This window comes from Ambystoma mexicanum, chromosome 2p, assembly GCF_040938575.1.
Source record: "Ambystoma mexicanum isolate Mex_15411 chromosome 2p, UKY_AmexF1_1, whole genome shotgun sequence".
NCBI classification, from domain to species: Eukaryota; Metazoa; Chordata; class Amphibia; order Caudata; family Ambystomatidae; genus Ambystoma; species Ambystoma mexicanum.
The window spans coordinates 334,263,469-334,280,615 of record NC_090923.1 but is presented as its reverse complement, the minus strand read 5'-3'; the positions used below and the strand labels follow the sequence as shown (position 1 = coordinate 334,280,615).

Here is a 17,147-nt window from a genome sequence, read left to right as displayed (position 1 = left end):
GCACTGGTCTCTTGAGAAATCGAAGCCAGGGGGTACATTTACAGAACTGTTTCTGCCCACCCCACCACCGGACACAAATTGTAACATTTTCAACATCAGACATCTTATTATTAAAAGGGGTCTCTTGAAGGCCTTTCTGTCCCTATCCAAAAAGAGTTTCCCTACTAAAACTAAAGATCAGTTTGTCTCTCATCATCAAAATTATATCTCCATGTGTCCAAAAGGTTTCTGACCCTCGCACTATAAATAAAAAATTAAAGATGTGTGGTAAATGTTTCTGTTTGGACTGAGTAAAAAGTGCAAAAATCAAATCTAAAAATTCAACAAATAGTCTCTGCATCCTGGATCCCCTTTCCCTAGATTATTTGAAGTAGGATGGTGAGAATATCTCTTTCCATCAGTGAGCCTTGAGAATAGATTAAATGTCTTTTCCTTAATGAGCCATTTTTTTCCAGGATGGTAAAAAGATATCCCACTGAGCTTGTAAGAGTAGATGAAAACTCATTCATTGGATTGCTTTTCTCCCACAGATTCCTCATCTTGATAGATATCCATCATCCAGCTCTGCTCTTCGGAAACCTTTCGACAGGGGGCGTAGTGGACCTCAACTCTGCTGTCGATCCGCCTTGCTCAGTGCTCGATCGTAAGCCCCAGAAGTAATGTCAGGCATTGTATATATAGCACGTCACTACGCCCCATGCTTCAATTCCTTTTTTCCATGGGCTTGCACGCTGCATTAGGAACACGACTTGCGTTTACTCGTGTTTTTTCTCACAAAAATGAATGTCCACTCATCCGGTCTCAGGCTTTAAGCGGTGCACTGATTACAAGGCCAAAATGTCAGTGACCGACCCCACAGGACGCCTGTCTGTGGTTTTGGTGTTAGACTCAGGACACAGAGGTCTGTTCATCGTGTGCCAAGATGCAACCGAAGTCTCTGCGTGAGACTGCCGGAAAACTGCATTTGGGCCGACCACCCTCAATCTCTGGTGCGGCCTCCCGTCCGGTCTTCCGCGGCTGAGGAGCCCACCCCCAAGAAGGGTGAAGACAGACATCGGAAGAAAACAAAGAAAAAGTCACACTCCAGGAGCCATTCCTCTTCGTCTTCCTCATGGAAGAAGCAAGGCCACCACCATCGGCGGGAGTCGAGCTCGTCTGCGGATCGAGGTAAGCCCTCGAAGGGATCCTCCACTCGTGAAAAGTGGAACAGTTTTAACCAAGAAACGCTTAACATGTTTTAATAGGTGGCTGGCAGCGTGGTCTCTCTCCCCTGACTAGCAAGCCTTGGCAGCGAAAGTGGCACTCTGCACCCCCGATCCCACGCCTCCGGATCGACGAAGCCATCGGGCTCGACACCAAAAAAGTCAGGAAAGTCACCTTCGGAAAGCAGACTACAGGCTGCCTCCCACAACGACCATCGTCCGTCAGAGCAATCGGCATAAGTCTAAAATTGCTTCTAAGTCAATGGTCCTAGCTGCTTAACCGGTCAAACCTGCTTTCATCTTTGCCTCAAGGGGCAGAGGCATAGGCGTTATGAACCCTATGGCAGAAAAGCACAGCTCCCGCAAGCCGGGCAGGGGAAGAGTCGTTTCTCGCGTCCCGGAAGGGGCAGAGGGGCTTCAAGAGGTCAACAGCAGCGGCAGTGGCAGCCACACCTTCTAAGCCACTATGATTTCCCCTCCCACGACTTACCAGTTGGTAGACGGTTGACAGGGAATTGGCCCCAGTGGCAGGAGATTTCCTCTGATGCCTGGGTCCTGCAGACAATTCGATGGGGTTATTGTCTGCCCTTCTTGAGAAAGCCACCGAACAGAACGCCACCTCCACAATCCAACCAGGGGTGCCATGGAAGAGGTGCCTCCCGAACCAAGAGGGTCTGGCTGGTGTTCCCAGTATTTTCTGGTAGCCAAGAAGGGAGGTTGTCTCCGTCCCATTCTGGACCTCAAGGCCTTGAACAAGTTCCTGAGGAAAGACAAGTTCAGCATGGCGATGTTGAGAGATTCTTCACACTCTCAAGCTTCAGGACTGGCTGGTGTTGATAGACCTACAGGACGTCTATTTTAATGTGCCTATGCTTCAAAAGCACAGGAAGTTCCTACCGTTCCTCATGGAGGACACACACTTTCAGTTCAAAGTGCGACCCTTTGGGTTGACCTCTGCTCAGAGGGTCTTCACCAAGCTCATGGCAGTAGTTGCGGCTCACCTCAGGAGATCCAGGGTCCACGTATTTCCTTACCTGGACGACTGGCTGATCTGTGGGAAGTCAGCCGGGCTGGTTTGGTCTCATCTGGAGGACACCTGTCTGCTACTGCTTAGGCTGGGTTTTTCCTGAAACATGAAGTCCCACATGATAACAGTCCAAAGGCACCAGTTCATCTGAGCGTTCCGAGACACTCCGATAGGGAAGGCTTTCTCACCCGAAGAGAGCCGAAAGCATACAGCAGATGGTACATTTGTTCTGGAACCATGCCACTTTACCAGCTGCTTCCTTCCTCCGCCTCTTAGGTATCATGGCTTCCTGTATTTTTCTAGTGCCAGAGGCCTGGCTGCGCATGAGATCTCTCCAGTGGCTTTTACGGGATCAGTGGTCTAAGTATCTGAGAGCCCTCACGGATCCTCTCCATGTGTCTATCCAAGTTGTCCTTGACCTAGGCTGGTGGGACAACTGCAGCAACCTTCTGGCGGGGGAACACTTATGACCCCCTTGTCCTCAGACTCGGGTGGTCACGAATGCATCACTGAAGGGTTTGTGCACTCACTGCAAGGACTTGCAGGTGAGTGGCCTTTGGTCCACAACAGAAGCCAAGTGGCAAATCAACAGACTAGAGTTGATAGCCCGGAGGACTTTCACCCCGTCTCTCAACAGGAAACATGTCTTATTTCTCACAGACAACACAATGGCCATCCGCTGCCTGAACAAACTGGGTCGCTTGCACTCCCGTCCCCTTAGCACTGAGGCGATGCTACTGTGGTTCTGGTTGCTAGAGAACAGAATCTCGGTCTTGCCATTTCATCTGGCAGGGACAGAGAATGGATTGGTGGGTGCTCTGAGCAGGCAGAGCATGGTCTCGTACAAGTGGAAAGTGTGTCAGGAAGTCCTGGAAGAGGTCTTCTCTCTGTTGGGTACCCCAGCGGCGGATCTGTTCACCACGGAGTCCAACAGGAAATTGCGAACAGTCTTGCTCGAGGGAATTACCAGCGAACAGAGCACTGCGGGATGCATTTCTGATGAATTGGACCTTCCCTCTCCACTACGCTTTCCCCCACATTCCCGTCATTCCTTGGGTTCTGAGATTCCGAGCCACAATGATCTTCATTTCCCCGGACTGGGCGAGGAGAACGTGGTACTCCGATCTCTTGGATCTGACCATCTGCCCCCCACGCTGGTTGCCTCGGCGTCCGGATCTCTTGACCCAGTTTGAAGTTGTGTGCTTCACCCAACTCCGGATTCCCTCAATCTATATACGTGGCTCTTGAGAGGATGAGTTACGACTGGCATCTCTCGAAGGAGGTGCTTGTGGTGTTGCTGTCTGCATGCAGACCTACCAGATCGTTGTACGCGTGCAGATGGAGAAGATTTAAGGCGTGGTGCAGGGCACACAAGATTGACCCTATCTTTTGCCCCACCACTACAGTGATGGAGTTCCTTCCGTCACTGGCCTCAGCAGGCCTTCAGGTTGCCACAGTCAAATGGTATTTGGTGGCCTTGTCTGTGTTCAAAAGGTCCCCAAATCAGGGTTCTTTCTTCACTATTCCGGTCATGGCCCAATTCCTGAATTCCTGAAGGGCCTTCTCAATAGGTTTCCGCCGACCCCTTTAGTTCCAGATTGAGACCTTAATCTGGTTTTGACCTTTTTGTTTGAGCATATGCATTCCTGTTCGTTGTGGCTGTAGTCCCTTGGTTGTGATCACGTCAGCCAGGAGAGTTGGCGAGCTGTAGGCATTATGCTGCAAACCGCCATTTTTGCATTTTATTTAGAAAAAAGGTTTCTCTCAGCCAGGTCTGACTTCCTTCCAAAGGTTTTTTCTGAATGTCATCTTTCACAATTTATTGATTTGTCTGTGTTTTACCCCCCTCCACGCTCCTCGAAAGAGGAGCGTTTGCGCCGTCTTGACCCCAAAAGAGCCTTGAGCTTTTACGTTGCCCATACACCTGAGTTCAGGAAGACGGACCAGTTGTTCATAGCACGTTCTCTAGCTTGCAAGGGTTTCGCCATATGTATTTATTTGATCATTTATAAAGCACATAAAGCCCAAAGGCATCTAGGCGCTGGTTACAATCAGACAAAATAGTAGAGGAAGAGATGCAGAGGGGAGGGTGAATAGACCTTAACAAAACAAACCTTTTCACGTTGGATTATTTTATATATGAGTGATACCAGTCGGCAGGCAAAGAACTTCCGCCAGGGATCGGGGCGCCTTCAACCAGATGGGTCTCAGCTTCCACAGCCCAACAGAGGTGGGTTGCTGTTAGGGACATTTGCTGTGGTGCGGCAACATGGTCTTCCTTACATACTTTCACCAAGCACTATGCTTTGGATGTTGCCCGCAGTGCTGATGCATGCTTTGTGGGGGGCAATTCTTTAGAATCTACATGTTTAATACTTTCTGCCCTGCTCCGTTAGCCTGAATGCTTTAGGAGTCTATCAACATGAGGAATCTGCGGTAGAAAAGCAGTACATTGAAGGAGAAATTACTTACCTTAATGATCTTTCTATGGATTTTTCTCCTGCAGATTTCCTAATCGCCCTCCCAGCTGTCCCTGCTCAGGAAGTGTTGTAGCTCAATGCTTCTATCTAACTGAAAAAGTAATTGGGTGTCCGTTTTCACTAATCGTAAAAAAAAACATTTTTAATCTGATTATATGGGATCACCCTGTTAGAATGTATTCCTTTGTTTTTTACAGGCTGATTAGCCTCCTTTCATTGGTTTTCCTCTGCAGCGTTCAGGCAAGGGCAGAAAAAGGGAGGAACTGAAGCATGGGGCCTAGTGAGGTGTTATATATACAACACTTGACATCACTTCCGGAGCCAACGATCGACCACCGAGCAAGGCAGAGTGACGATCAACGGCTGAGTCATGGTCCACTACGCCCTCTGTCAAAAAAGTTTCCGAACAGCAGCTGGATGATGGAGATCTATCAATATGAGGAATCTGCGGGAGAAGAGTCGATAGATGTATAATTACGAAAGTTATTTCTCCTTAAAGTCTTTCTTCAGGATGGCAAAAGGATAGCTCAATGAGCTTGTAAGCATAAATAAAATGTCTCTTGCTGAATGAGTCTTTCTTCTTCTATAAAGTTAGAATCTCCTGGTGTACTCCCCTGCCAGGAATTCCCCTTCTGGGTCTTGTAGAGCCCCTGGTGTACTGTCCTGCCAGGTATCTTTCCCCAAAATGATTGTTTTGCCCGATGGTCCTTTCATCGGGACTTCCTACAATGTTCACCTTCCTTCTTGGTACAACACAGTTATTCCTCTTCACTCCTCCTTCCTTTTTAGCTAGTGTCAATGCTTGTTCCAATCTTCTCCAAACTAGGTTTTCGACTTTTTGTAACCCTTTCCTGACCATATTGGCTAAATCCAGTGGTTTGGGCATATCCCTGTATGTGTTTTGTGCCTCTGGACATCCAGTATGAGCCCCCTGAAGTCTTCTGCAGTCTCCCCACATTGGCTGGGTTGAGCACTCCATGCCTGAACAGTTTCTGGGGCGTTTTATCTGTGCTACCTGCCATATACCGTCAGAATCTTCTGATTGGCTGTGTGTTGCTGCAGCGGTCCAGCAGGTGGTTAAAGCTTCAACTACCCTCCAGATCTTCAGCTTGGCACATCTGAGGGTGCCACCAGCTGTTGTCGCCCTCCTAGGACCACTTGCTGCATTACTACTGCTGTTATTTGTTTACCTTGCTTCTGGGAGCTGTTTTCTCAGGATCCGTCGTCTTCCTCAAGTCTTCCTCTCTGTATTTATGACTCCTGGCTTGAAGGTATATGTTCTGGGATGGACCCTTGTTTCTTCAATGGATTCCGGGGTCTTTGTTGTGCAGGGATCCACTTCTAGAGAACCGAAACCTGCCAACCTCACCTTTTAGGAAAGAGCATTTTACTTGCAGGGTTGTTTCTAGCCACTGGAGCCTTTGTCACCTAAACTACTCTTGAGAGTACCTACATACCTATGGGTCCTGGGGAGGGTGTTGATTCGAGATAATTAACCCTAGGTGTGCCTCTGGTGCAGGGTAGGGATTTCTATAAGGAGAGAATATACCACATTTCCCATAGAGTTCTGTTGGGGAGGTGGAAGTGGCAACTGTTTTTCTGGGATGGAGGGCAGGGTCCTGGGGTCCATCCTCAAACCTCTAACACTTCCTTGGGGTCTCCTGTGGACTTCCTGGAGTTGACCGTCGCAGAATTTGGGGTCAAACAGACTTACCTCCACTAAAGCGGATGGTCTTTCAACTTTCTTCCATTTATTCCCACAGAACTGTGAACTTAACTGGAACTCTACTAAAATTGACTCTGGCTACTCACCTGCCATGGACGTTTTTCTCGGATCCACTTGGGGTGCAGTGAGCTCTTGTCAAGTTTGGTCATTTTTATTCTTAACTGTGTTTTCTAATTGATTTTTAAAGTCTCCATATGCATTTCTTCCATGGGACTGTAAGTATAACATTATGACTATTTCTAGTAACTCTATATTTTTCCCTTGATATGTATGAGTCCGGTAACAGTTGCTGAAATTTTGGACTAATTCTTGGTAGCCTTTGGCTTGTGTTTACAATTATTTTGTTCTCTCTCTGCCTCTAATAGTTTTATTATTTGTATATGTGGAAATGCCCTTGTATAATGCCCTGGGGAGTTCAAATGAATATGGAGGACTGTTTTGGGTCGTAGGAATGTATTATATGTTTTACCTGTTGGTAGAATTGCATTTCCCTTCACTTCTCCTGTCCTGCCTATATGTGATAGGTGCGGACTACTCGGTCCAGGTTCTTCCACATATAGAAGGGTGGCATGTGCTTATAGGGCAATTTACTGTATGGTGTAGGGCCATAGAATACTTAACTGCCTGCTAGTTGTATGGTTCCCTTGTTCTCTCCACCCATCCCTCTGTAATATTATGTTTGGTGCTCACCTCTGGGAGAGGGCCCAGATAAAGGCAGTGTGGTGAGGAGAGTCCTTGTATTGGGAGTACTGTTTTCATAATATACTGGTGTCTCTTTAATGTTGTGTATTAATGCCCAAAGACCGAATAGTGTTATATATGTTACTTAAAATAAGTATATATATTTTTCAGTATATCAGTGTGGTGCATTTTAAGAGTTGTGTGTGTATTAATTGTACCGTTGTGTCAACTTACTATCCATACTTGAGAGTTTAGCCTTATCACTCTAAACACACTACCAACATTGAGAGGTTTAGCTTCCCTTTCTTGTCAGGTGTGTTACCCTTTCCCTTGGGGCTAGTGGCTGTAGCATTCTCAACAGAGTGTAGTACAAAACTGCCTTAACAAACATTCATCCTTCTCCCTGCTTCTTGCAAGTACATATAATACTTTTGATTAAATTGGAGATATTTGAGGAGATTCTTTATTCTCCAGTAATGGTTATTTGTAGTTAATTTATGTTAATGCATATTTGAAAACAAACACCCTGTACTGAATTTCTAATGTATACTGAAAATAACATAATAATACCATATTTTCTTTGCAACAGATAAATTGAAAGATTTCCTCAATTTCCTTGAAGAATTGAGCTCCCCAGATGGAAAATGGCAGTGGAAAATCCACTGTAAAATTCAAAAAAAGCTCAAGGAATTGGGAAGGTAAGACTTGGCACACACATTAGCATGTATGTTACATTTTATTTTAAATAGTCCATTATTTGCTTATTTTGCCTCCACAGAGAAGAGGAAGGTTTAGCTTTGCTGTACAGTTTTGGTCTCCAGCATTGGCTTTTTAAAATATGTTGTGACAAGGCCAGTACTCTCTCTGGCCTTTTCAGGGGCAAGGGGGAAACCTGGTACAAAACTATCTGTACCCTTGCTCCCTGTGGCAGTATGCACTTCTGCAGATCCTCACATTCGAATGGATTGTGTCCTCCAACGTATTCCTCATCTTTGACATGTGTAGTGTCCACAGCTCGGCTGCTTCGGAAAATTTCAGCAGAGGGCGCCTTGCGTCGATTGCGTCGGGTCGATGTCCCTCGAAGGTTCCGTACCAGCCTTTGGCTCCGGTCGCCACTCCTCAGCCTTTGGCTCCTAGCACCCCTCCACCGGAAGCCCGGCCAACCGGACCCCCAGGTGGACACAGATGAGGAAGAGGACCCCAACACATAGTCAGCCAAGGCCTTCCATGAACGTCTTGCAGGGCTAGCAGAGTACTTGGGCAATCCTCGACACAAGGTCGAGCAACCAGCAGAGGGGGTCCTAGCCAAAGTCCTCTCGCTACATCCCGTTGTGAGAACGGGGATCCCGATGCAGAAGGACGTAGTTGACTTGGCCAAAAAGGGCTGGCTCAAGCCCCACTTGGTGCAGCCGGCCAATCGACACCTGGACGCCAAGTACAGGCAGATGGAGGGGGATGCTATCGGCCCATCCTCAGCCACACTCCTCGGTGATGGCTGTGGCATCACTATACTCCAAGCCTCAGTCGTCCTCGGCCGCCTCGTCTGCAGTTCTGCTAGGCAAGGAGAAGATCTTGGAAGCTACGGGAAGAAGCTGTATTCCAACGCGTCCCTACATCTTCGTCAAGCCAACGCGGATGCCATGCTGGCTGCTGTTAACCAGAGGCTGTGGCAGGAAATTGCGGATTTCCTCCCAGAGCTTCCGGCGCAGAGCCAATCACGATTCAAGGCGGGGTTGGCAGAGGCCAAGATGATGGCAAAAGACATCATGGAGTCCACCTTGGCCCACATTGACACCTCTGGCCGGGCCATCTGCATTGCCACAGACATGAGAAGAACGGGCTGGCTCTGTGCTACAAAATTCAACCTGGATGTCCAGGAACGTATCTTAGACCTGCCGTTCGAGGGGGGTGACCTCTTCCACTCCACCACGGACGAGGAACTGGATAAAAAGAAAAACAACTCACAAACGGCCAAGTCTATATCCTTCCTTAAAAATACCACGCCCAAAACGTACACCCAGGCACAGCAGCGCTCGGACAAGGGGAGTACTTACGGAGGGTTCTGCGGTTTCCAAGAACCAAGGTGCAGGCAGCCGGACCGTTTGCCGACCCAACATCGGCTCAAGCAATAAAAAGGGGGGGGGGTAAGGGCTTTTCCAGTCCCCCTCCTCTGCAGCAGCCTCAGACGGAAAGAAGGCATGACACGCCCCTCCGGGTCCACGTGCCTTCAGTGGGGGCAGGCTTGCTCTCCATGCACACATCTGGCACCAGAATTTCGCGGACCCCTGGATCCTCTCCGTAGTATCCACAGGCTACCACCTAGCCTATCACAGCCTCTCCTCCCCTCTTCTCCCACAGGTTGTGACAGCAACTCTTTTGGCGGAGATCCGGTCGCTCGTCGAGAGCCAGGCAGTGGAGGAAGTCCCAGCCTCCCAGCGAGACTTGGGTTTTTACTGCAGGGTTTTTGCCATTCAGAAAAAGAGCCAGGCGGGCCTGAGAGTTTGTGCTGGACCTTTCCATCCTCAACCGCTCCGTACCTCTACAAAAATTCAAGATGTTTACACCAGCTCTAATAGCAGAGACATTGTGCAAGGGAGACTGGATGTGCTCCCTGGATGTGAAGGACGCGTACTTACACGTCCCGATTCGGTAGCCCCATTGTTCCTTTCTATGATTTAGGATCATGGGCTACCATTTCCAATACATGCTGCTTCCTTTCGGCCTCATCTCAGCACCCAGGGTCTTTACCAGCCTGATGAGACGCCCTTACTCGGGGCTCAGGGCCACCACATCTACCCGTACCTCTACGACTGGCTCATCAGGGCGACTTCTCCGGAAGCGGTGCACCACGCTCTTATGAACACAATGCACAGGCTTTTCGCTCAACCTCAAGAAGTCGCAACTGCAGCCTACGCAGAGACTGACCTTCTTGGGTCTCATCTGGGACATGTGCTCAGAGTTTTTCCCCCGGAGGACAAGATCACGGCCATCAAGATAGCCACAACGCACTTCCTAAGCAGCGAGGTGACATCGGCCTTGTGGTACCTACACCTACTGGCTTTCATGGCAGCGGTCCTATTGGCCGTCCCCCACACGAGACTCGGGATGAGGAGGATTCAGCTGCACTTGCAGTGATGATTAACGTTCCTCCTTCTCTTCACCCGGATCTCACATGGTGGTCCAGGGACTGCAACCTGCGGATGGGAAAGCCTTTCCGTCCTCCTACCCCACAAGTCACCATCACTACAGACTCCTCTCTCAAGGGCTGGGGGCCACCCTGGGCAGTAACAGGAGTATCACATCAATTGGCTGGAACTGAAGGCCATCTGGCTAGCGTTCAGAGCCTTCTTCCAGTCATCTTGGGCAAGGTCCTCATTCGGACAGACAACTCGACCAGCATGTTCTATGTCAACAAGCAGGGAGGTACCAGATCCCCTCCACTGTGCAGACTGGCATTCAGCATGTGAAAATGGGCTCTGGATAACATCTACCTCACGGCTGTCCACCTTCCGGGGAAAGCCAACCTGGATGCAGACAGGCTCAGCAGACTGGGAGCAGACAACTACGAGTGGCAGTTGAACAACCTCATTCTGCAGGAGATCTTCAATAACTGGGGACACCTCCAGGTGGACCTCTTTGCCTCCTGGGACAACAGGAAGTGCCAACTGTTCACCTCCTGGCAGGGACAGGGCCCATTTAACCAGACGATGCATTCCAGATTCAGTGGGACAGAATGACAGCATACGCCTTCTCGCCCACACCGCTGATACACAGGGTGATATGCAAGATCAAGGAGTCTTGCCACCTCAGTCGCTTTCCGACTGGCCCAGCACATCTTCTTGCGCAGCAAAGGGGCAGGGTTATCCACCCCGCGCCACAGAAACTAGCCCTCACAGCATGGTTCCTGAGCAGGTACGCTAGGTCACCTCAGCCTTTCCCAGTCTAATCTAGAGATCATACAAGGCACCAGGAGCAAGGCTATCGGGGCCCAGTATAAGAGCAAGTGTACCAGGTTCTGCCACTGGGCAGACTCTAAGGATATCAACCCCCTTGCATGTACTTGGATGACGTGCTCTCCTTCTCGGCGCACCTCCCCCATTCGGGTAAGCAGGTAGACACTTGCCGCAGTTACTTGGCAGCCATTGGGGCCTACAGAAACTCAGAAGGGGGAGTGTTTTCCTCTTCCAACCCTATTGTCAAGAAGCATTTGACGGGCCTCGCCAGACTCTACTCGCCCATAAGGAGGCCACACCCTGTGTGGGACCTCAACATAGTTCTCCAGCATGGGGTCTGGCATGGATTCACATGCTCATGAATATTCCCCGTCGTCAGGCTGGGAATCCTCGATAAAGAAGAAATCAGTATCAGTTTCGTTTCTGATCTGTCTTTCTTAGAAGTAACCAATCACTGGTCTCTGGGTCATACTGCCCCCAGTCAATGACTGCCCTCTTCCTAAGCCCCACCCCCGGCAGCCATCCTCAGATTTTTACCGCAGGGTCAAGTGTTGAGAGTCCTTGTGCTATAGCTCTCAAGCTTTTACTGCGTTTTGTGTTTTTTTGTAGGAGTTTTATCTCTTTTTTTTCAGTCAATGGAGCCTCAAGCTCCACCGTTTCTACTTCCGATCAACAGGGACCCGTTTCGTAATTTTCTACGCCCCTCAAGGGCGAGGTTTTCATCGAGTTACGCTTCTTGGAGGATTCCAGAAGATCTGAGGCCTACCTCATGGACATGGCCCAGGACAAGGGAAGCTCGACACCCGGATCCAAGCTCTTCAGGAACTGCCCAGGATGCGGATTACAGAATGTTTTCAAGGAGGATGAGCATTTGAGATGTCTCTACTGCCTTCACGAAGACAAGACGCACGTGGAAAAGGACTGTGCGTTTTGCAAGAACCTGTCGGAACGGACTATGAGGGATCATCAGACCCGCCTCGCCAGCTGGCTGGAGAAGAGCCCAGCAGGTGAGAAGTCTGAGCGGTGGTCTAAGTCCTGTGAGGGCACCCCGGCGACAGGGGCCCAACAGAAGGCAAAGGACAGCGAGCCCGCGGGCACCGGGAGTGCCGAAGGGTCGGGCTCCTCGGCTGCCAGGCAGGGCGCACTTTCACCAACGCCATCAACCACGAGGTAACGAAGAGAGCGACAATGGCACCAACGAGACTCCCGTGGAGGAGGAGCAACTATTGCGCCCGTCGCAGCCAGTGCCTGAGCCTTAGGGCAACTCGGTGGCCATTTTGATGGTAATCCCAACCTTATGCACGGCGATAAGGACCAGATTGCCCCTCCCCCCAACGGACGACCCAACAGAACCGGACCCGTCGGGAAGCCCTCCAAACAAGCGGAGGAGAGTTCATCCCCCCCACCTTTCCAGCCCTCGCAGCCCCCTCAGCCTTCATCTCCTTCCCCTGATCCTAGGGATGACACGGGAATGGATACGACCACGACGGGGACGGATGACGACGGTGGTGACGACGGGATGGGCCTTCCATCACCACTCTCTCAGGCCTCCCCGCCCGACGAAATTGGCTCCTTCCACGCCATGATTGCCAAGGCATCCAAGATTTTTCAGCTCTGCGCTGAGGAACAGAAGGAAGGGTTCCTCTATCAGCTGTGCAAGGCCATGAGGTATACGGTCCTCGCAGTACCATTGATTGACAACATCTGGGAAGAGGGACTTGCTCTCCTGAAGAACCCGTCCACGCCGCCTGCCAAGAGGGACCGGTACGAGAAGAAGTACCGAGTCCCCGATTCCGCCCCTTTGTGCCTTAGGGCACCGCCGACCCCGGATTCGGTCGTCTCGGCGGCGGCCAAGAAGAAGGCGGCGGGGGCGTCATCCTCAACTTCGCATCCCCACCTGATGGTGAGGGAAAGAAGCTGGTCGCCATGGGACGACGAGTCACCTCGTCTGCGGCAACGACAATTAAGGTGGCCAACGCCCTAGCGATTGTGGCCCGCTACGACAGGGAGCTGTGGTACAAGTTCGCTCCCCGGCTGGACTTCCTACCGGATGACAAGAGGTCGGAGGCCCTGGAGATCCTACAGGAAGGTGAGGTGGCGTCGGACCACGCCATAACGGTGGCCACGGATATCGCTGACACCGGATTCCGCCAGTTGGGCAACAGTGTTTGCCTTTGACGGCGGGGATGGCTCAAGGCAACTGATTTACGCCAGGACGTGCAAACCAGAGTTTTGGACATGCCCTTCGACTGGAACAACCTGTTTGGAAAAACAGTGGATGAGTCACTTCAGGCCATCAAGACCGACGCAGAGATGGCTTGGGCCTTGGGAGTGTTGCAGCAGTGAAGGCCGCCCTTTCAGAACGCCAGAGGCAGACAGGGTGCCTCCAAGGGATCCGGCGGCGGCTCCTCGACATACCGCCAGGCGGCCCGCTCCTCGTCGCAGGAGGCCTACAGAGGATGCGGCAAGTCAGGAGGATCTCGTCGTCGTCACCAAGGTGGCAAGGCCGCCTCCAAGCAGGACTGAACCGGCCGTAGCATCGGGCCACCACCTGAGCACCCCGATGGCAGGCCGGCTGGCGAAGTTCGTCAGCGTGTGGGAGTCCATCTCCACCGACCGTTGGGTGCTGGATGCCCTGGCCCACGGGCGCACTCTCGAATTTCTAAAGAAGTGCCACCGCATTACTCCCATGGCCAGGAAGGAAAATCGCGTCCTTCAACTGCTGTCAGAAGTAAGGGCGATGCTCAAGAAAGGTGCCATCGAGCTCGTCCCCAAGAGGCTCCAGGGCTCCGGATTATACTCAAGGTACTTCCTCGTCGGAAAGAAGACAGGGGGTTGCCACCCCATCCTGGACCTGCAGCGGTTAAACAAATACACCAAGGCGCAAAAGTGCAGGATGATCACCCTCCAGCACATGCTGGGACAGCTGGAGGAGGGCGACTTCCTATCGTCGCTGGACTTGGAGGATGCTTACTTCCACATCCCCATTCTAAAAGGACACCAAAAGTTTCTCAGATTCGTAGTCCAGGGGCGGCACTACCAATTCAAGGCCCTGCCATTTGGGCTGAAGTCGGCACTCGGGGTGTTTACCAAGTGCGCGCACCAGTGGCGGTGCGCCTGCGCCTGCGGGGGATCCACGTCTACCCCTACCTGGACAATTGGCTCATCCGGGCAAGGACAAGAGAACTCGCCGTCGAACACACAGCGGAGACTGTCCAACTTCTCACGGATCTGGGATTCTCCATCAACTACTCGAAATCCCACCTGGTCCCGTCGCAGGTCGCACTGTTTCTGGGAGCCCAGCTCGAAACAGTGGCGCGATTGGCCTCGCCGTTGGAGGAAAGGACGAAGGCCATCTTGGGCAAGGTGCTGCGTCTGCTGGCCACGGACGTGGCCAGGGTGAGATCCATCAAGTCCCTGCTCGGAATGATGTCCTCATGCATCTACCTGGTGCGCCTGTGCAGGCTACGGATGCGTCCTCTACAAGAGTTCCTCGACATCCGTTGTATACAAGCGACGGGCAGCTTCGAAGACAGGATCCCGCTCAACGAGGCTTTCCGCCAAGCGATCCAATGGTGGGGCGCCCGCGCGCATCTTGCGGCGGGCATGGCCTTTCAGACACCGGTACATCAGGAGACGGTGACGACGGACGCCTCCCTGGAGGGATGGGGATCACACATCGGAGATCTGCACGCGAGAGGCCTCTGGCTCCTGGAGGAGAGGTCGCTCCACATAAACATCCTGGAGCTCCGAGCAGTGTTCTGGGCCCTCAGGTCGTTTTACCTTCCCTCGTGGGCAAGGTGGTGAGGATCTTCACCGACAACACCACCACGATGTTCTACATCCGGAGGTAGGGAGGCACCAAGATCCCCAGCCCTGTCCAAGGAGGCCCAGGATCTATGGCATTGGGCCGTCCCCCAGGGGATGTTTCTGGTGCCCTTCCATTTAGCAGGAATAAAGAACGTCATTGCCGACTCACTCAGAAGGGAGATGTGCTCGTGCCACGAGTGGGAGCTGCATCAGGATCAAGTGGATCGACTTTTCGAATGATGGGGCAAACCCCAGATCGACTTGTTTGCGACTGCGACAAACTGCAAGTGCCAGAGGTTTGCCAGCAGGTTTCCCCAGCCGGGGAGCATGGGCGATGCTTTCTCATTCCCCTGGGATGGCCTGTTCCTGTATGCGTTCCCTCCGTTGCTGCTCCGACTCGTCAACCAACTCAAGAGGTCCCAGTGCAGGATGATCCTCGTTGCGCCGGAGTGGCCGAGACAGATCTGGTTCCCGGACCTTCTGGACTTGTCAGCGTCCCCCCCAGTCAGACTGTCGACGGACGCAGATCTTCTCTCCAGAGAAGGAGGCGCCATCCTCCATCACGACCCAGAGTCGCTGAACTTGCAGGCGTGGTTCCTGCAGCACTAGAGTTTGGAGGGTACGATATCCTGGCAGACTGCAAGGAGGTGCTTGTAAAGGCCAGGGCGTCCTCAACTCTAAAGTGCTACGGACACAAGTGGAAGAGGTTCTCTGTCTGGTGCTGTGCACAGAATATTAGCCCTCAGCGAGTTACGGCCCCTCAAGTGCTGCTGTACCTGCTGTCGCTGGCCAAGTCGAGTCTATAATACTCTTAAAAAGAATGGTTAATTCATTTGCCCATTTAGTAGGGTCCTGCTTTAATTTGCTATTGGTAATGACATTAGGACCAGCAGATCTGGAAGATTTAGATAAGGTTATCAGTTTGTGTACTTTGTTCGTCGCAACTGTAATATTAATTTCATGAGGCACTTCAGTGTCTAACAAGTAGACATTTGATAATGGCTTTGCTTCGCCCGGGGCGTATAGATCTGTAAAAAATGCCACCGAGGCAGATTCATCAGCAGCATTCAGCTGAGAAGTAAAAACCTGCTTCTCCTGCCATTGATTTTGTACCAAAATGCTCCGAGATCTTTTTTTGTTAGTATCTTGAGCATCGTCTGTGTCTTGCTGTAGTAACGCGAAACGAGTGAACCTACAAAAAATGTCTATGGCCCTCATTACGAGTCCGGCAGTAGCCGTGCCGGTAAAACCGCCAGGCTGCCGCCGGACCCATAGTGAATTACCGGCTCTGGACTTGCCGGAATTACCAGGGCATTACAGCCCCAGTGGTCCGATAAATCCGGCACTGGCAATTCTGTGAATCCCCATTCCCGTGGAAAAACGGGCGTCATGTCGTAATGGTGCCGGTGTTTCCGTGCATCTCTGCGTGTGGGTACCGTTCCGCCCTCCAGGTCAGACCTGGTGGGTGGGACGGCGCCCGCCCACAGAACTCGTAGTTTGCCGGTCCGGAAAACTGTGCTTTTACGGTTTTACCGGCACCGTTAGTTCCAGACCAGCAAACTTGTAATGAGGGCCAGTATCTTTGTTTTTCCGCTTTACATTTTAATAGCTTAACTACAAAGGACATGTTAGAGCTCATTATTTGTCTTACAGTTCGTCTCAGGTCTACTTTCATAAGGGCTAACTTTCCATAAAAGACGGGTATGTATCTTGTATGTTTTATGCTTATTCTACCTTGGATTATTAATAACAGCTGTCATTAGTTCCTCGACAGTCAAATCGAAATTAGCCTCATTGAATACTTCCAGTTCCCACTCTAACGCGGGTTGACAGATCATCCGGTTAAATTCACTGCACAATATCTCAATGTTTCTCACAGACCAAACAAACTGCGTTTTTGCTGGAGGTCACTTTCATGTTTTGGCCCAATTATAGTTTGCTCTTTAATTTGGAGTGGAAGCATGAATTTAGCTCTTAGGGTACAATGGTCGCTCCACGTGTTCTCAACAATTGTAAATTCAGAGCAACACACAAACAGCCTTTGATCGACATCAATATACAACAGTACCATTAAAGGTTACCTGGCGGCGCTGTCTATTTTCAAGCGCTCGTCTGAAGAATGCTCTTATTTTAGGATCCCTTTGATTTCCCAATTTCTGAAAGGGCTCACGATTGTGTTCCCTCCGTCCCTGTTTCAGGTGCCGGTTTGGGATCTGAATATGGTCTTAAAATTCCTGATGGGTGCTCCGTTTGAACCAGTGCACTCTT

At 51.0% G+C, this 17,147-nt stretch overlaps 1 protein-coding gene across 3 annotated transcripts in view; it reads left to right on the top strand.

Moving 5' to 3' along the window:
- Nucleotides 1-17,147, top strand: part of TASOR (transcription activation suppressor) — a 1,979,545-nt gene that overhangs the window by 1,709,473 nt on the left and 252,925 nt on the right. For all 3 annotated transcript variants that reach the window (XM_069643664.1, XM_069643665.1, XM_069643666.1), the window contains one exon: nucleotides 7,706-7,814. In XM_069643664.1, coding sequence (XP_069499765.1) covers nucleotides 7,706-7,814 — 109 coding nt within the window. The remainder of the gene's footprint in view (nucleotides 1-7,705; nucleotides 7,815-17,147) is intronic.